Source organism: Alligator sinensis, unplaced genomic scaffold, assembly GCF_000455745.1.
Source record: "Alligator sinensis unplaced genomic scaffold, ASM45574v1 scaffold829_1, whole genome shotgun sequence".
Lineage (NCBI taxonomy): Eukaryota > Metazoa > Chordata > Crocodylia > Alligatoridae > Alligator > Alligator sinensis.
Window position 1 is genome coordinate 1,203,265 of NW_005842399.1, and position 20,219 is coordinate 1,223,483.

General features: G+C 40.5%; 1 protein-coding gene across 3 annotated transcripts in view; it reads left to right on the forward strand.

Moving 5' to 3' along the window:
- The window catches only part of MED27 (mediator complex subunit 27), a 148,327-nt gene that overhangs the window by 8,270 nt on the left and 119,838 nt on the right, over window positions 1-20,219 (forward strand). For 2 of the 3 annotated variants that reach the window (XR_003095525.1, XM_025211303.1), the window contains exon 3: window positions 7,787-7,912. The exons of the other annotated variant lie outside the window; for it this stretch is intronic. Coding sequence is in view for 1 of the 2 variants with exons in the window: in XM_025211303.1 (XP_025067088.1) it covers window positions 7,787-7,912 (126 nt within the window). In the remaining variant the exon portion in view is untranslated. The remainder of the gene's footprint in view (window positions 1-7,786; window positions 7,913-20,219) is intronic. 3 annotated transcript variants of the gene reach the window in all.

A 20,219-nucleotide genomic window follows, 5' to 3' on the forward strand; every position in this document is an offset into this window, starting at 1 on the left:
CTACAGAAGGTTCTTCTGGCAGCTCTCATTATTTATTAACACCTGCTATCTTGATATTTACTTACTGAAGTTTATCCACTGGTTTTGCAGGCTGTAAAATTGTCCACGTAATAGAAACAGCTGTTTGGGAGCACAAAACAGCTTGTCAAATGTATTAATTACCCACACATACAGCTGTGAAGGAACTTTACTTTTACAGGTGTTGTCTGACAGAGCTTACAAGCTTTAGTTGGTATAAACATAAGTCGAGGAAGGACTAAATGGTTTTTCATCCACTTTGGTTAAATGAGATCTTGCTGTAAGTACTGGGAAAAGTCATATGTATAAATTGGGTTAATTGCTGGTTGTAGAGCACTTGGAGACCTGTAATGTCTCCATTATTTAGTATTTAAGTCTAATTTATATAATGATTTCATTTTCATTTATTTAAGAATAGAAACCAAGTTCCTAATTACAACTGAAGTATTATTTCCCAAATGGGCCCTCATGTACATTCTAATGTAATATTGGAGATGGATGTTGGATAACAAGAAAACAATGAGCTATTTTCCTGTAGGAGAAGCGCTGATTGGATCTAAGTATTGTTGGTAAAACAGGGAGCTCCTTGGAGCCAGAAGATAATCTTTTAATTCTCATTGAGCTCTTCTGCTAATGATAATACAGCATTTCCTGTTTCAGTAATTGTGTGCATCTGAGCAATTGCGTTTTTGTACTTTGCTTGGTCTTTCAAACAGTTTAGCAATTTAAGGTTACAATAAAGTTGGTTAGGGGCCTGACGTGTGTTTGTGGCCCGATTTTTTTTTTTTTTTTTCTTTTGTTATTTAGCATTTGACCTGCTGGATGACATTTAGTTATTTTCTTGTTATCTGTGCATTTTCTGCATTATGTGAGAACTCACAGAAAGGTATTATGGGAGATAATCCCTCAATTATACATTTGACTTGAGGAGTTGGTCAAAAGTCACTCATTAAATTAGACTGAAATACTGCCCAATACTGATTATTTTGTGTCTTATATGTTTTCTGTACAAAAATATTAAAATTACATTAATTTACCCAAGGCAGGCACTCAAAAGTTAGCAAATGCTAGAATGAGAGTTGCCCGTGCAATATTAACGCATCGATTAAAAAAGGGTGGTGTTCTGGGGTGGCTTAATTGATCAGTCCAGTTTGTCTTTAGCACCATTGCCTTGTTCATGGTGTAAGATGCAGGATGCTCAGATTGAAGCGACTCTCTTAATACTCAGTTCTGTCCATTTATTGTGTAATCGCATACTTTATTTACTCCATGCCAGCCAAATGCTGCGCTGCATATGCAATGTCTTCATGGCCTTTTCCATTGTGTTAGGCATTGTAGTACCGAAGTCTCTCAAACATTAATGGATTTTCCTATACAACATTCCTCTGAAGTAGGGTTGAAGTACATGTAGAGTACTGAGGAACAGTGAGATTTCTGCACCAAATGCTACAAAGTGTATGCTTCTGACTAGATTAATTTATGTTCAGAAGCTGAGAACACCTGCAGCTTCCATGGACTTTAGGAGGAATCGAGTGCTCAGCACTCCTACCTAACCCCTCTCTCTTTCTCTCTCTCTTTTTCAGGCACCTCAAATTAACTATCCAGAAAATGAATAATTAGTAGCCATCACTGTAATTCTTTATGTAAGTGACTTACCTGACATTGTCCCATGACAGAACCGGTAGTGGAGCTAGGTTTTCTTGTATTTCAGGCTCCTTCCTTAACCGTAGCACCGTACATCCCTCTCCTAATTATTGAGCACGTCTCATTTCCTGCTGCAAATGAGTCCAGTGGCCTATGGGTAACAGCACCGTTCACTAAGACATCTTGACTTGCTTGCTGTCTGATGTACGCACAGAGTGAGGCAGAGGGCTTACAGAAAAAAGTGGGTCACTGCGCAATTAAAATTGGTATTGTAATTCATACACAAAATGATATTGGATACAGGACTTCTAGGGCTAATTTAATTTTTAATCTGTGAAAGCTTGTGATAGACTGTCCATCCTGCCAACTGTAGCAATGTTTGAGATTGGAATAAATGACCTCTGAGCACTCGATGTACCTAACTGTTTGAATTGGATACAACTTTTGTTCTGTTGTCTGCTGCTTCTGTGAGGTTATTGCTTGTACTATATACTCATCCGTTCTCTTTGCCCTTGGTGTGTCATTTTTTGTGCCCTAGCCCTGTGCATGCCCGAGGCAATGTCTGTTAAGGTGTTCTCGTTGATTCCTGTGCAAGGGTAAATGTACAGCAAGTCCATAAGGGTAGGTGACCAGTATGGGTAGGGCAAACGCTTCTTATCTTACAGGGACACTTTGAGGTACCTACTGCTCACGATTTGACCTCTCTGAAGCCAATAATCTGTTAGGGAACTTTGCTGTTTTATTTGAAATTAATGTTAAAGGGCGCTGTCATTAAGTGATTCCCAGCAACTGCTTTTCTTGCTCTACGGAAGGAATGATATGGCTGCCCTTCAGCAGCAGTGAACTTAAGCATAGTTCCTAAGCGGTTAAAATTAATCTTGCCATTAACAAAATTCCTATTGCACAAACCAAATGAAGGCCTTGTACAGTAGGAACTTTTTTCTTCCCTAGCAATAAATGGGAACACATGTTCAAGTTAGTTTTTCCAACTTTCTGTAGGCATTCAGTAGTACAAAATGTATTTAAATGCTGTCGTATTCAAGAGGAAAGTTACTTAATGTATGTCTGTCAATTTTAATTGTAAAGATATTTCACTATTTTGTACTGTTTACATGGAGCTTTCTCTGTTTAGCTCAGTGACACTTGCAAATTGTCATTCTTGCATGTACACGTGTATATGGCGGAGTGGGTAGGTTGTATGTCGGTGGTAGTAGTTTTGCTTAGAATAGGATCAAGATGATATTAAAAAGGGCTGCTGATGTAAATATAATAATTAGAGACTTTAAATCAGGTATCCTCAGTCATTTGTTGACAGGTTATATGCTTTGGAGGAAATTAACTGCTTGGTTTACCTGTCTGTATAAAGGGGAGAGAAGTCTTGCAGACTTTAGTAGTAATGACTAAGCCTTACGAATGCTTAAATGAGGAATGGTGTATAAGTACAAAGTTTTATGAATTCACTTTTTAAACCCTAGATGTGCTAATCCAGAGTGTAGAGGTAAATGCAACAAGGGAGAAAATGTAGCTGTCATCTATTTGTTGGGCCCAAGAGAGTTAATATGTTTGCTTTTAAATCAGTTGCTTCTTAGTGTTATTTTATCCATCTTTCACAGAAATTCAGAGATCTGGCTTTTAAGTGAATTACCATTAATGGAGTTAAAATGATTTTCTTACACTTAAGAAACAAGAGATTACATATTCCTTCTTTGTTTATTAAATTACTGTGATAGGTTTCTTGATCAATTATTTGTGCAATTTCTTTGTTGTAGGCCTCAAAAATGAAATCAATAGAGACTTGTAGAGAAATTCCAGACTTGTTAGACTGCCCTTGGTTGCTTGGTATTGATTAGACACAAATATTGGGTTTAACGGCAATAAAATGCCATTAAATGTTAACTGTAATAGGAGAGGAACATTGCTGAAGTAATTTTTTCATCTTGATTGTAAAGTGAAGCACTCATTCCAAGGAACATTAATTTTAATTGCTGGATGCGCTCAAACATTTTGAATTTAATGCGGTTTTACAGTAGCATGGACAATGTAACTGAATTATCATGTTGGCAGTTCCTTGGAAATTCAGGCAGATGGCCAAGATTTTGTCCTTTAGGGACTTTATCCTATAAAAATGCAGTGTTGTAATATTTTGATATGCTGTTGCAGGGAAATCCAGCTTTTTTGCTGAGATTCATTCATTCAAATGGGGAAAAGATTTTTCCTTTCAAGCCTATCATAATATCAGCTGGATGATGCATGTGTATGGCGCATTGAGAAAAAAACCGTGTTGTGATAGCTTGACCATCTAGTAGCCAACTGCTGAAGCCAAGTGCTTTTGAAGGTTACTCTTGAGGACCTGCATTTGCTGGTTTAAGTAGTAATGGTCATGTCACAAGTAGGATTTAGGACCTTGGTGTACTTTGAGCAGGAGGGATGGTTTAGAGAAGAGCTTGTTACTGGAAAAGAGTTGACATGATCGAAACTTAAGGCTTGTCTGCCAGCAGGAAGCTACTGCAAACCCCCCCGTAGAGTTTGAATTAAAATGCAGTGAGTATTCAGCTTTAGCACCCTGTTGGGATGTTTTTATTCGATACTAGCAGTGCCTTTTAGCAGTTTAGTTTAATTTCCTTCCACAGTGTGGAGTATATCCATGCAGGGAAGCTAGAATATAATAGCCCAGCACAACTGCTGCAAAGGAGTTGTTCCTCTAGTGTTATTTTCTTGTGTTGGCAGGTCCTTGGAATGGATAGTGCAGTCACTGGAGAAGCAGGTGACAGTAACGGCAGTAGAAGTTAAAGCGCATGGTGTGGTTTTGTGCTAAGGGCACAAAATTAGGAGCTGGGGCACTTGGATTCTCTTCCTGACTACCATATTATTTTTCCTTGCAATCTTGGGCAACTTGCTTCATTTTTCTCTGCCTCCAGTTTTGTTATGTATAAATAATACTTAACCTCCTTCCCGGGAGAGTTTTGGGTCTATATGTGTGTCAAGTGCATTGAAAGCCTTGGATAGAAACCCTGTATAGATGCCAAGTACTGTCTAGGTGGTCACTAATGTTCATTTGGCTGGCAGCCTGAAACAATGCCCTTTTTTATATTAATAATATTTCGGTCCTACTGGGACGCATGGAAGGAAGGCCATACAAATGTTTATACCTGGGGATGATTTGGGGATGTGCATGAGGAGGACAAAGAAACTTCCTGGAGAGTCACCATGTTTTCAAAGGCTAGCTAAAAGCAGGAGGAAACTATATTAAAGAAGACTACTGTGATGATCATCCAGAAGAACAGCAGAAGTTGCCAGCTGCTGTGTACAGTGCAATATTTATTAGTCTTTAACATTTTTTTTTTTAAATCCCACTGGGTAGTTGAGGAGTAGAGAGGCAAATAGAGTAGAAAAATGATGCCAGTTATGGTCATCGTTTCTTTGGGAAGGGGTATTTTCTAGTGGGTTGCTCAGGAGACCTACATATTAGGACTTCTGGCATCTGTTCTTCATTCTACCATTGACTCGCTGTATTGTAGACAGCAACCAACTTTTGTCCTGCAAATCTTTACCTGCCTTCTTCATTGGGATCAAGGCTGAATTGATCTATGTGAAGCCCTCTGGGACATTCAACAGAGAGGTGTATATGAGTACAAAATATTGTCACTTTTGGCATCTGGTAGTAATTAAAGCAAAAGGGAGTATATGTTTCAGAGGGTAGGATAGGCAGTGGCTATGCTTGAAAAGAGCAGGGACGTGTTTCTGCTCAGCAGGACAGTGTATTCAGCTGGAGATTCCTAGCAGGAGAAAAGTCACTAAAAGCAAAAGCTGCTACTTAAATGAACCTTTTCTCATTGAATGTTGGGGAACAGTATGGTTCAGATTAGAGCTGGCCAACTGTTGGCCTGCAGGCAAATCTGCCCCATTAGGTTAATGTGTGGCACTTGGGCTCCTACCTGGCCACTCCCGCTCCCATTGCTCAGGCTGGCAGCACAGTGGGGTGAGTTTGCTGCTTGCCCAGCAGTGCCAATCGGAGAAGCTTGGGTGGGAGGCTCATGGTATTCATGCAGCATTAGTGGGTGAGGATTGTCTGTGCATTGGTGGGAACAGTGGGGATGACAAAGTGGGGCGGGGGGACTGTGGAAGCAAGGAGGGGGCTCGCACAATACTTGTGGGTGGATTGCCTGCGTGGTGGTAGGTAGCAGCAGGGGGCTTGCATGGCAAGTTTGTAGGGGCTCACACTGCTCATGGCAGGGTTTCAGGCAGCCTGCATGGTCAGCGCAGCACACAGCCTATGTGGTGGGCAGCCCTCAGCTGCTCTGAAGTTGGCCAGCCCTGCTTCAGAGCATTGGTTAATATTTGCTTCATTTATACTTGCTAAACATGTGACCTGCTATAAATACTTTGGTTCTTTTTACTGAAAAGTAGGAACCATCTCTGCAAGGTTTCATTAGCCAGTTATTTTTGGGATCGTCTGCTAGAGGAACCACCTGTGTTGTAATGTTTAAGCAACAATAAGTGTTAGTTAATGGTAGCTGTAACACAGGGTTGCCGTGCCTTCCTGGGGTTTATTTTAACATTAAGGTTTGTGTATCCTCTAATGGTGAGTATAATGTATTCTGGGTAATAAATGCTATTGTTGCAGCTCAGTAGACGCCTTGATATCCCACAGATACCATGCTTTTGTTACGTGAGCACCACTGTGCTTTTTTCTTTGCGCGCAGGAACCTGTCGGTTCATATTTTGTGTTCTCCAAGATGCTGTCTCAGAGCTGACTGCAGGGGGACCTTAAGACCAGTGACTTTTTGGTCCTTGCCAGTAGACTTGCTCTTTGATTCATTTAATATATCTAATCTAACTATCCAGTATCAACCTGAGAAGATAATTACCACAAATTATCTTTTAAACTGGAGGCAGTCTCTCAGCTAAGCACCATGCTGATTCTTTACAGATGCTCTGTAGTAGTTATTCAGTGGATTTTTTTAAAAATTTGTGTGTACTGTGGGAGAGAATATTATGGCAACAACACTGGTTTAGAAATGAATGTTATGGCATCTTGTAGAATGTGCTCGAGAAGAACTCCAATACAGCGTTTGTAAGAATGTCGTGTTGAACGTTTGAATTCGAGAGAGAGAGGTATTTTTATTTGTTTAAAATGCCATTTAAAAAAATGCCTTTAGCCATGCATATGAGTAATGTTTGCAGTTACATTACAGGATTTAATATTTATAAGGGATGTGAATGCTCATGTTTCAGGAAAATAAAATAATCACAAGCCGCCTTGGAACGAGGAAGGATCTTCCTCTATGGACTGGTCATTCACGGTGAGGTTTCTTGTACTTTCCTCTGAATTTCCTGATATCAGCAACTTTTGGAGACAGGATGCCAAATTGGATGCATCACTGGTCTGATCCAGTATGACAGTTCCTATTTTCTTTTTCTGTTTGTTGAAGGTGGAAGGTTTCTTCCTTAAACTAGAAAAGTACAAAGCAGGGTAGTGATGGGGCATTATTTCCTGTTTGCTTTTGGTTACCATTGCAGGCTCAGGTTCTTAGGGCTGATTGTAATAACTGAACCAACCAGCACTTCATCGTTGTCATTTGTTCCCTGTCCCTAAAACAAATCGCCTTTGCTCCTCTCTCTAATTTTCCTTTTAATTTCATCATTATCCTTTCTCTTTCTGCTTCCCTCTTCCCCCGTTATGCTTTTGGAGTTTGTATTATTTGTTTCTAGTTGATTCTTCCCCTTTTTATTTGAGTCTTTTTAATCCTCTGTTTTTTTGAGATGGAGGGGGCATGTGGTGGGATTTCTTTAAGGTTCCAGTTTTATTCCCCAGCCAAGGCAAGAGACAGTTGCTGTTGGCTGAAGAAGGCTGGGCAGGCATTCCTGTGGGGACCATAATACTGGGCCTTACGTAGTTGCTGTTGAGTAGTGAGGCCCATGGAGGGCCAAGTATGCTGCCTTTTCAGCATACTCCATTCTTAGTCTGAGGAGCAAAGACCCATGCTTAATCCTGACCGGTGATCTGCTGCCATGAGCTCATCCTGTCTGTCCTGTGCTTAGCATCTTCCTCATCTCCATATTTTTCTTCCTTTCCTTCTGTCTGACTTCAGACTAACCTGGCTAACTACCTCTCTCTACTCAGGACTGTGGAAACTCTCCCCTGTCAACATTAGAGGATCCTGCTTGGGCAGATGACTCCAAAGTACTGCCCTCAAGAACCCAGCAAAATGATCATTGTTATTTTGCTCCTGCTAGCAACACCCTTGAGGTGAGGGGTTGGTGGGATTTGTGTTACAAAATTGCCTTGCTGTGCCAGATTTAGACCCTTGCACTGGTCAGTTGATATGCATCTGCCTTTCTTGGTAAATTAAGCTTGGTCTTATATTTGGGTAAGAAAATGGTGAAGACAAGCAATTCTGTCATGTTAAAGATTCAAGGGAATTATCCAGGAATCCTTGACTTATGCCCCTGCCCCCGTTTTACTTTTAAACATCTATTCCCTCCCCCACCAAGTGAATAACATTAATAATGCTCAGTAAGGCACTCTAGGCAAAAGCAGTGCTACATCTGTACAAGGAAGAAGGACTTTTTTTAAAAATTCTGATCCCTTAAAATAATTCATATAAAATTTGAGGCTGCCAATGAACAGTATACATTGCTTATGCATTTGTTGTTTTATTGCTGTGCCCTGTGTTTCTCAAATGCTACAGTATTTTTTCAGGGCTGTGATTAAGAGTGCCATAAGCCTTACCATTCTCACTTTCCCTAATTATGAAAAGTGATACATCAGTATACGCTGCATTATAAATCATAGCCACCTTGTCAGCCACTGAAGATTATTGAATGCTTTGAAACACCTTTATTTTCTAATGAGCGTTGTTTATGTGCTTCTGATAAGTATTAATGTCCTAGCTATTATCCCACGTCGGGGGGGATATGATTGATGTTGCTCTATTCCCATCAGAACACTTCTGTCCACTCCCTTTTACTCACTTTTGCTCCCTTTCTCCTTCTGCTGGGGCCCTGTATGGCTGGCTAAATTTTGCCATCTGCAAGTCAGCACCCACTCTTCCATTCTCTCTCCACTGGAACTTTGCACAGTGCAGTGCTCTTGTGAAGTTGGTTAACACACCTTTAAATCTGTGTCTTATTAAAACCAAATTTTGAGCTAAGCTGTGCACGGTTACAGAACCGTGTGGTGCAAGTTGTGCCTTGATCATCCTTGTATCCTAGAGCAGAAGAAAATTAATTTATAGCAATTGACAAATGTAGCGAACTGAAAATGGAATCTCCCTTGAGCACACAGGACTTTGCAGAAGCCCCCTTGCATCCTTAGTGTAGCACAAAAAAAGTGTGTCTGTGGGAGTAATAAAAAGCAAAACCAAAAAGTAAAAACCCGGCTTTTTTGAGCAGAAATGTTTTGAATATTGGCTTGAAACATGTTGCTTTTGTGCTACCATAAATACTTTTATGGCAACACAAAGGCCAAGAAAGCAGAACTCAGTTCCCGTGTTGTACCACAGCAGCTCCAGATTTGTGGCCGTGATGCACATGGTATCAATTTGTGCCATTTTCTGGCGGCAGATGTCTGTTAGGTTTCTGGCAGTAGAGTGTGGTTAGCCTGCAATTGCTGATGCTCTCCGGTCTCCCCTGGCAGCCACTTCTGGGGCTTTAGGGGCTCCATCCTCCATACCCTGGGAATTCCCATTGTGAGTTGAGCAGGATCAGACCTCGGAGACCCCAGGAGCACCTGCCTGGGGTCGCCCATTTGGTGTTCCCTGGGTGCTTGTTGACTCTCTGGTGCAGTCCTGGGGCTGAGCGTGGACTCATTGTGGTTAGGTCAGCCCCGAGACCACGTGGGAGCCAGCTTTCCCTGCTTACGGAGACAAGCCCTGGAGGTTACTTGTTTCTAATTCTTACCTAAGAGGGTGGACTCCTCACTGTGCAGGCCCTTCTTAGGCAGGCACGTTGAAGCAACCATTACCTCAGCTCCCTCTTTTGGGCACAAAAGCTATTGAGGCATTAGGCCAACAGAAATAAAAATACAAAAAAAAAAGTCAATTCTCAGCTGACACTGTTAGTGCTCCAGCGCAAGTGGGTCTAACATAGGCAGACAGTGTTACAAAGATAGTCCCGTTGAACTTAAAAAAAAAAAAATAGTTTTACACAGCCTAGGCATTTGTCCCTGGGGAAAACGAGACCAGACATGCATACAAGTGCCCTAGTTTTTCTGCATATAGAGGAAAGGATAGGCTTTGGCCTCTACAGAGGTGAAAAGGCATTTGTTCCATGTTGTCTCCAGTCCTCAGACCAAAATGTTGAAGGCTGCAAAGCAATTTTTAACTCCCAAGTGTTTCAATACACACACACACACACACACACACACCCACACACACACACGCCAAGTGACAATGGAAACCTTTAAATCCACACTGGCTGTCATCAACAAAAGGGATTTTGTGACTTTGATAAAGGATGCCTTTTCCAGGGATGCCTTCTGTGATGTGCAGGGCATTATGCAGCAGCACTGGGGAAGTTTACAAGAGTGCTACGAGTGTTGGTAGCAGCTTTCGTTTAGGAGGGGTTTCATCTCTCTCCCTTCCTGGGTGGCTTCCTTATGTTTTCTCATGGGTCATATCCAGACTTGTACCAGCAAGACGATAAGGATGGTCCAGAGCCACAGTTCTGTGAAGAGTTGGTTACCACCATCCCGGTGGATTTCCCGTCTCATTAGAAGCAGACTATCCTTTGCAGGTTTTTCATTGCAGGAAAGACAGGTGAATTGAAGAAACTTATTAAAACAGTTGATCTCAAGGGAAGCATCCATTTGCTCACTTCTGCTGTTTCTGAGATTGTGGGTCTCCTGTGGGGATATTCTTAGTGAGACTCTGCTTACGTACAGCTACAAGAGCTTCCTTTTATTCATCCCTTCTGTCTTTGGGGATTAATGGTTACATGGACATACTTAAGTAACTCTTTCCAAACCTGGGAAGGCAAGTAGAATATGTCCAGCAGTTCAGAGGAAAAGACAGTAACGTCTGTGACCCCTAAATGTGTCCTCTAAGGCAGCGTTTCTCAACCCATGGATCACGACCCAAAAGTGGGTCTCAAGAATATATGACAGGGTCGTGAACAAACTTTAAAAATGGATTCTGCTTTCAATGGGAAAAATGTGAGAAACTGTGTCTTTTCTCTTGCAGTTCCCCCTCCATCCCATACACCCACCCCCTACCCCACGCAGTGGGGGGCTGGTGGCAGGAGACAGTGGGCCGGGAGTGAGGGGCACCGGGTCAGGACTGGCCGCTTGATGTTTACAAATGGGTCCTGGTCCAAAAAAGGTTGAGAACCACTTCCGTAAGGTATAAATGAACATCCCTGAGCTCGTGTTGAGAGGGAAATACCGAGGTTTAGCCCTGCCATTTGGCTCCCTGTACTCTACATTTTTAGTCATTTGGGGGATAACATGACTTGTTGCTCAGATCCTTTAAAAACACCCCTTTTGAGCTTACAGATAGAAACATTTATATGCCTCAGTTTTTTCATCTCTGAACTTGGGGATCGTCTTGCGGTTCTTAGAGGTAAATTGGAGGTGTTCGTAAAACTCTGACATCTCGGATAAAAGATATTGGAGAATGCAAGTGCTGTCGTGTTACGAAATAAGTGACACAAGGCCGGAAGTTTCATACTTTTATTTGCGTGGAAATGAATTTTGCTAACTTCTTATGCCCTTCATATACAATTCTATTTAAATGATTCCCCTCCCTGCACTGTTTCCCAGTATTGTTACTCCTGTTAGATGTTTTAATGAGCTTTTTCCTTGTTGTCTTATTATGCAGCAGGGCAGTTGTGTCTCTAATCTTAATTTTTTTTCTCAGAGCTGTAAAATGTAGTCTTAAACTCTGTGCCAAATAGCTAAATTGGTTGGCAGAACCACATTTGGCTGAACCAAATTATTTTCAGTTTTACTAAGTTATGATGTGTTGGTAACTAGTTATACTACAAATTATGCCAATAACATAAAAACCGGTGGAAGAAAACTTGTTTTTTTAGGTATGTTTCCGTACATAGTCAAGTAATTTCTTTGGCCAGCAAATTAGATAATACTTGGTGCTGTGACTCGTGGAAAGTGGCACGGCAGTTCTGTGCTCAGCAATAATTGCATACTTGGAATGCAAAGATTTCACTTGGTGTGTGGGATTCCTCGCTGTTGAGGGGGCAGTTCTGTTATCAAAGTGTAATCCCTTCTCTGCTCGTCTGCTCTAACCGCTCGTAAAAAAACTTCCCACGATGAGAGATTCTACAACTTCCCTAGGCAGGTTGTTCCAATTCTTAACTAATTGCTTAGTAAGAAAGTTCTTAATATCCAGCCTAAACTTCCTTGGCTGTAATTTAAGACCCTTGCTCCTTTTCCCGTCCTCTAGGGCACAAAGAATAGTCTACTCTACACCATCCTTTTTATAACTGCTCTCAAGTGTTTAAAGACTGAAAAAAAAAAATCTTACTTAAACCAAAACCTGTACCTGTGTGTGGGGCCAGTTTAGGGGACACTATAATTCTGCTTCTCAGCCATGTTCTTCCATCAAGGCTGGTCAATCTCCTTGATAAGCCTAGCATCTTTATGACAAAGATGGTTGTGGAATGTGGTTGCCCAAACCTTACATTAAACTTGAGAAATGAATAAATATTGGATATACTTTGTGACAGTTACTCTTCAGTTATAGAAGCAGGTAAGTGGCTTGTTGGAAAGAATTTGCCTGAAGCTTTTATTCTTGTTCAACCAAAAATCTTCCGTGATACAAAAAGAGATTGTCCTGTGAAACAAAAGGCTGTTTCTATGAGAAGTGTGTGAAACGAGGTGAGAACAGTTGTATCTTCTTTCATGAAAGCATAGAAACTTGTTTTCAATGAATGCAAAGTGTACGTGTCACGTTGTGTTTGAACTTTTGCTTGGTGTCTGAGTGGGTTTTTTTAATTCCTGTTTTTTTAGATATGCATATATGATACCCCCATAAAGAATGATTTGGCCCTTATCCAGGTTGTGAAGAGCTCTTCTTCAAAAGCCTGTGCATTGATGATCTGATATAAGTAACTAAAAGACCCTTATTGAGTAGAATCGATATTTTGTTTGAAAAGTAACATTAGATTTGGTTGGAACACTATAAGCAAGGTTTTTGAGGAATGGTAGTTTTGATGGGAAAGCAGAGCATGACTTAAAAGAGTTACCTTTTTTAAATATGAAGTACAAACATAAAACTGTCTTTAATAAGATTCAAGCATACACTACATAAGAAAAGAAAACCCTCATTGCTTGACTTCAGATTTGACCTTGTTTTCATTTTTCGCATTGTGCTTAGATTTTATAAGTATGCATCTATCAGTGTAGCAAGATCAATGCTCACCATTTGGAGACAAAAGAATCATCCGTTAAGGAGAGAGGGACGGCCATACTTGTGAATTCCTTGCTTTTATGATAGTCATTCATATCAAGCTATGAGTAAAATATAACTGTGTATTTAATTTATGTTATACAATACTCCTGGAATAATAATGTGATCATAGGTTATGAAAGTGCACTAATACGATACATTACTTCTACAAACAATAAAATTACTTCTGTTCTTGTGTATGAAGTCCCATTGAAATTGGTGGTGCCAGTGCCATTCCCTAAAATGCCGCTGGGGGCATCCACAAGCACGACAATACCTGTCTTGAAAAGCTCGTGTGTATAGTTTTGCACCCGGATGTCATCGTATGATGTCTTGACAGTCGCACCCATCGCATTAAAATGAATTCTTTCCACTGGTCTCAACAACATTTTAATATACAGTCCATAGTACGACCATATGCCATAGATGCAACATGGAAGGTGAAGAACGAGGACAGGAGAGACAGTTGTCAAGAAGGCCTCTGTCTTAAGTTGACCATGATCCGAAAGCATTTGAGAACCTTAAATGCAAGCACTGTGACACTTTCTCCACTGTAAAAGCCCCAAACTTGTAGATGCTTAAGAGAACTTCTTTATTTTATATTTATTTATTTATTTATTTATTTAAATCAGGAGCTCTATGAGAGTGTTTTAATCTTAGACTATGAGTTTGCCTGGGATTTTTTTTGGGTGGGGAGGTTGACCATCACAATAAAACAGCTGAATCAAATGTATTATTTTGCGTAGAAAATATATTGGGTTATGAGAGTTTGTTTCCAGTTTTAGTCTAATGCAGTTAGAGACGGCTGCTACTAATCTTGGAGAAACACAGTTCAGTGATGAAAAACACAATATTCTCAGCTCAACTGTTGGGCTCCTGTCTTATTTCAGAAGTTGGCTTTTTCCTGCATTAAAAGAACTAGTTTGGAGGAAATGTCACATTTGAACTCACATTAAATGAACGCTTACTTAAAAATTGTTCTTTTAGTGTTAACTTATCCTATCAAGGTTGACTAGATCTTTTTTTTTTCCTGCCAGTGAGACTTTTCATTGCTCCTTTTTTGGAAAAAAATCAGACTAACATTCCCTGCCCTACCCATATGCTTTCAGTTGCATTCTATTTAGGGTTCTCACTGCAGTTGTCGTCACGTTGAGATTTAACACGTTTCTTGGCCTGCCTTATGGTTCATTTTTACTCTGAGCGGAGTTTTACATTCCCAGATTTTCAGAGGTGATGATTTAATTTTTGGTTATGCTGTTTTGGTGTAGTTATCTGCTGTATCCTCCAAAGTCACCTGTAGTAACCAGGCAAATCAAATTTGCAAGATTTCTCATGATGTACAGGACTAGCAGATTCTTCTTGATGTTTTTTTTCTTTTCTTCCTGATGGTTCCAGCTGCTTGTAACAGCACCATTTCATTACTTATTGACCACAGGACCACAAATGGGTCATGATAGAGGAGAGGTGGTAGTGTCATTGTAGATGAGACACTAGAGTAGGACCCTAAAGCTACAGTTCAGTTCCCAGCTCTGTCACCAGCTTATTGAACAATGTTGGGCAAGTTATCCTCCCTCTGCATCCATTTGCCCATCTTTAAAATAAAGGTTATAATACTTAGAAAAATACTGTGAGAGCTACTGAAGAAGTGTTTCATAAGAGCTGGGTCATTGGAAGCTGCTGGCTGTTTCTCCAGCCCAGGAAAGACTGACCCTAGTTGAAAGCAACTGAGGTTCATTTGCTGATATATTTGATGGAAATGTCAAATGAGAGAGACGTTCCTAGCCACTGCACCCCGTGGCATTGTCTTGTCACCACCCGTTGATAATTCTAACAAGTCATGAGACTATAGCTAGCTGGCACTAACACAAATGATCTTTCTGTAATCACAGATAATGCTTTTGAAGTGGAAATGATGGAGGAGTCATCTCAATCAACTGAATGGACTGGAATTGTCTTTTGTGACACGCCTTGTAAAGCACACTAGTCATTTAAGGAGAAGGCATACTTGGAAGACACAGAGTACATTAAAACTAGACCCTGCAAGAACTGCAGCTGTAGGATGGTATCAGAGATCAGATTGCAGATCAGCAAAATATCTCAAAACTGCCCTCTTGCCTAATGTGCTTATCTGCTCAGCGGTGAGGGAAAGGAGGAATTTGACTCCTCTGGATCAAACAGATCTCTAGCTGTTTAATATATTAATGTCCTTCCTTTTGCTGTAACTGTCAGAATGTTATGGTCCAACACTTTGCCTGGGAAAATCTCCAGGATATTTAAAGTTTTCCTTGGTATTTTTTTTTCCCACAGTCTAAAGAACCTGACTTGGGACTGCTTTAGGATTAAGTGAGATTACTAGCATCTTTTCTCCATTCCTCCTGTGTACCTTGTATGAATACGTCCTAATAACTATTGATATTGCATTCATCCTGCAAGAAGCTAAGACCTTTAGTGCCTGCTGATGCTGCAGTTTTGATGTTGTGTTTTTCTTGCAAGTAAAATCAATCGAGACAAGTCTTGGTAACTTTTCCAGCAAAATAAAGTGGCTATGACAAAAAGCTGTTGAAAGTTTTCTCCTTATACACAGGGCATGTTCTTACATCCCACACAAGATTGTTTCAGCAGAATTGTTTGGTAGATCCACTAGATTTAAAGGTTGAGCTTAATCACATTTCAGGAAGATTGAAGAAGATACAAAATTGCTGCTATGCCTTAGTTGGCAATGTACCTTTGGTTGGTGCTCTTTGCTTTATGCAGTCTACTTCTTAACTTACTTAGCGACAGCAGCAGTGCTTAAAGGGCACAAGTCAACATGTTTGCTTCCTCTTGCAAATGAGGGAGCCAGTTAGTAGCTGGGAGGAAGCGCAACTATCTGCCTTTTGGAGGACTGAAGGCGGAAGGGAGGATTTCCTCCGTAGACTGCGGAAGTGAAGGCTATGGCTCCTTTTCAATGGGGAGGTTGTAAGGACAGGTGCGGGCTCAGTGCTGTTGCTAGTTGATCCATGCAGTTACTGAAATTTAATGTCAGAGGCTGCTTTTTGTCCTGTTGTTTTGCAGTGTGGTGCTGTGCAGCAGATGGATGGGAGAGACTGTGGGACAGTCTTGGTGGGTGGGGACTTTTGAGGGAATCAAAAGAACAGCTTTCTAGTTGTGTTTTATGTGACAGCTTGGTGTTCTGCAGTTGTCCATAGAGACTAAGCTACTTTGGCATGTTGTTATGTTTTATAAATGTAGTGTTTCAGGATCGTGTTTTTTATCTAAAAGGTTACCGCATCTGTATACGGCTCCGAATGCATTCCATATTCATTTCTCCAGCCATCAAGAAGGGTACAATTGCTGCACGACAGCAGATTGTATCAGCTGAGCAGAGCCGTGGCCAGGGAGACTAGGCCTCGCAAGACTGAGATGCAAATATAGTATAGGTATTCTGGTGGGACAGCAAGTGGTATCACAAAGCACCAAAGGATTTTCTGGGGGGAATCTGAATTCAGTTTCTCTGTCCCTTCAAAAAGTGTAGAAATCACAAAACCATCATCATTCTTTTTCTTTCTTGCCCACATGCCCTATTTTGCCCATCCCTGATATAATAAAGAAACAAGCACAAAGAAGCTTCTTTAATTTTGGCTTTTCTTTAATTTTTGGTCTTTTGGCTTTTGCTGGTGCAGTGTAGAGAAATCCAAATGGCTGTGGCTTCACTGTAAGCCTTGGTTACCTGCTTTTCAAATGGGCACTGACACACAGTAGTATTTTAAGCGTGTGCTTGAGTGGACTGATGGACATTTATTCTGCATTTATTTAGAGTAGCCTTTCAAAGAGAATCTTGCATTGCTTGGATAACCTGACATTTTTTTTTGTGCATTTTGCTGTGTCAGCCACCGTGTGAGACCTGGAAAACAAATGGCTTGTGTTGGCCATGCTTTTCAGTAAATGTGGAAAGAATATATATGTTTTTAAATTAATAATGAACTAGGCAAAGTTTGCACACAGACTTAGCGAGCAGATCAGAGTGGTGGGAGGTCCTTTGTGATTTCCCTGTGGCTTATGAATTCAGAAAGTACCTTTAAAGACTGTTGTGTTTGTGTGTTGAGTTTCTCTCTCTCTCCCTCTTTTTTTTTGTTGTCTTGACGGATGTTGACACAGTTTGAAAAAAAAATATTCTCCATTTTCCTTGAAAAGCTATTTGAAACACTATGGCCATTTAAAACTGTACATAAAAGGCTGGCAGTGTGTTTGCTCTTTTTCTTACAAGCAGTTGCTTGTTTTACTGATCAATATACGAGACAGACTTTGTGTTGCAGGAATTTCAAGGAAGTTTAAAAGCTTGGACACATCACTAAGTGCAACTATATCCTTGCTAAGTTTCTAGTTGACAGGGAATTCTCTTATAATAAACGATTGTTCCAGTGTGGCTAGAAATTGTTTGCAAACTCTTTTTTTTTTTCAAAGTAAGAACTTGACAGCAGGAACGTAGTAGTGCCGGAGTACTCATTTTACATGCATTTATGCCTCTTTCTTCCAATGTCTTCCCTTCACTCTGAAGGGCTCTAGTTTGCCTCCTTTTTGAGTTTGGTAATCCTAACAACAGATGGTGCTGTTTCGAATTAAAACAATTTAACGCAAGATCCATCAGCTGCCAGCATGAAACACCCGTTAGAAAGAGGAAAAAACTCATTATCAAGAGTCTTTAAGCAAAGTATGTATTTAATCTTTCTTAATCATTTGCATTCTCGAGAAGAACGATACCAGTGGCAGCTGTCATGGCAGGCCAAGCCCTATGTGAATATGCTGCCTGGTAATTACTTTGCAGGATCTGTTTTAATTCTTGCATAGTGCACTAATCAAAGTAAGTCCAGAAGAAGTGAGTTTATATTTTGAAATCTCTTGTTCATGATTAATTTGATTCCATTTCTCTTAATTTTTTGATTGTTGCTCTTTCAGGAACCAGATGCAAATTTTTCTTCGTGGTTAGTGTATGCAAAGTTATTTTCTTGTTTTAGTACTCTTACAAACTAAGCATGACAACAGTTGATTGCCGCACAGATGCACTGCATTTTAACCTTGGTCCACTTGAGAAAGCTAGTGCATTTATTCAGTTTAGATCTTTAGTAAAATGCAGGCAGTGTTTTGTCACTGAACTTGGGTAATCCATCAGCCTGTTTTATTTCACGTTCATTGCGCAGTGCTCATACACCAGAGTATTTGTCCACTCATGATGAGATCTAATTCTTCTTATGTCTAAAAATCGTCTATTTGTGATTTTCTCACATGAGAAAAATCAGCTTTTTCAACCTCTCAATAAAAAAAAAATATTATAAATCTGTCCATAAATTCTGCAGACTTATAAAGATAGATTTGGATTGTTTGGGACTTTTGGATAGGTAATGTTTAATCCAGCGAGAAATAATGTCCTGTTATTGTATAAGAACCGCATGTTTTTTAGACTGCCTTGAATCTGGAAGGTTAGGATGGGTGAATAAAATCTGTCCTTTTTGTTTTGTTCTTCTTGATTATAGGTTTACTTGGTTGGCTTTGTGTAATGGATTAAGGTGGTGACCATGATGAAGACTGCTTCATTTGATGGACATTGGTGCAGTAATTTGAATAATTTCTTGCATAACAATTCTTTAGAAAAACCTCATGTGCTGTTGTTTTTTTCCTCTCTTCCTCCTTACATTGCTCCATTACCATAATATTTGCCTTTCTCATGACCTCAAGTGTATTTTTACTTGTAGTAGATCTGTATGCTAAGGAAGTGATATTATCCCCATTTTGCAGAAGCATAGAGGGGCAAAATAACATGCCTAAGGTAACACGTGAGGTCCATGGCAGAGCAGGAGGTTGAGCTTGAGTCCTAACCACTAAATCATCTTCCTTTTTTAAATCTTGGTGTCTTTTTGCTGGGAGCATGGAAGCTCTTGCCATTGTCCTTGGCTACTCTTTGCTCTATCTGGGATAGGATGCAGCATAAGGGGGCACAATACTCCTTCCATCTGAGTTAGATTCCACTCTCTTCTTTTATACACTATTTTCTATTGTGGGGACTACTTCTAAAATGATGTTCCCATCCATGCTACTATTACTTGGAGAGCTTTTTTATACTTGTAAAATGTGCCTTAGACGGGATGCTTTTGTGATCATCCATCCTTTTCCAAAGGCTGCAAATTAAGTTCTCAGTTTATTTTTTAAGAGTACTTACACAATTGGCCATTCACCTGTAGCAGCCTGGGAAGTCGGCAGTTTTATTTTCAAAAAGGCAGTAGCCATTATGTGTGGGAGCCATCTCCCACTTTTTACGTGTGTTTAAGTTTTTTTTGCCACTGCTCTGTTGATCAAGCCCATTGCATCTGATCAGGTTCTCAAGGTCTGAAACATTACTTCTGTTTGAAACCAGCCAGCTGCCTGGCGGCTCCAGAATGCAGTTGGAAACTTTCCTCAGCAAATGTTGTTTGTGTTCTATCCAATTAAATACGTCTGCCAGAATTAAAAACAAAAAATAAAAAACCCACAGCGTGCTAATGCTGCCCAATTGCAGTCTGTGCCATCTCCATGGTTTTGAGCCTTCATCATGCAGCATGCGTTCAGCAGACTCGTACTGAAAGCCAGGCTAAAAGTAGGAGGCTGGTGTTCATCGCCACATTTCACGGTGCAAAATTGACAAGGGAAACCTGCCAGTGCCGAGCATGTGAGTTCACTCACCGAAGATGGTGGAGGAACGATCCAGAAAGCCTGAATAAACCATACTTATGTGCTGGGAAGTCACGCCATACCCAGAGCTTGTATTTTACTGGTCTTGTGGTCATCTTGAAGGCATGCAGCTCTTCACTGTGGCCGTCACAGCAACTTCTGTCGACTTGCTGCTGTTATGCTACAGCAGCATCCTTGCTCCCATTGATTTTTTTCATGCGTCCCTCTCCATACTGCAAAGCCATCTGTTCTATGCATGTCCAAGCATTAAACTTGCAGGTAAACTTTTCACGGCTTTCAGTTGTTTTAGTCTTGTCTGCCGGGGGCAAGCCTTCAAACGTTCTAGCACCATTTAAAAGTCTTACTTAATCTTTCATTTTTTAAAAATGTCTTAAGCCTGGGGTTCCCATACTGTGCTATGCATACCCCTGCAAGACATCTCCGTGAGGGTATGTGGGAGAAATTGTG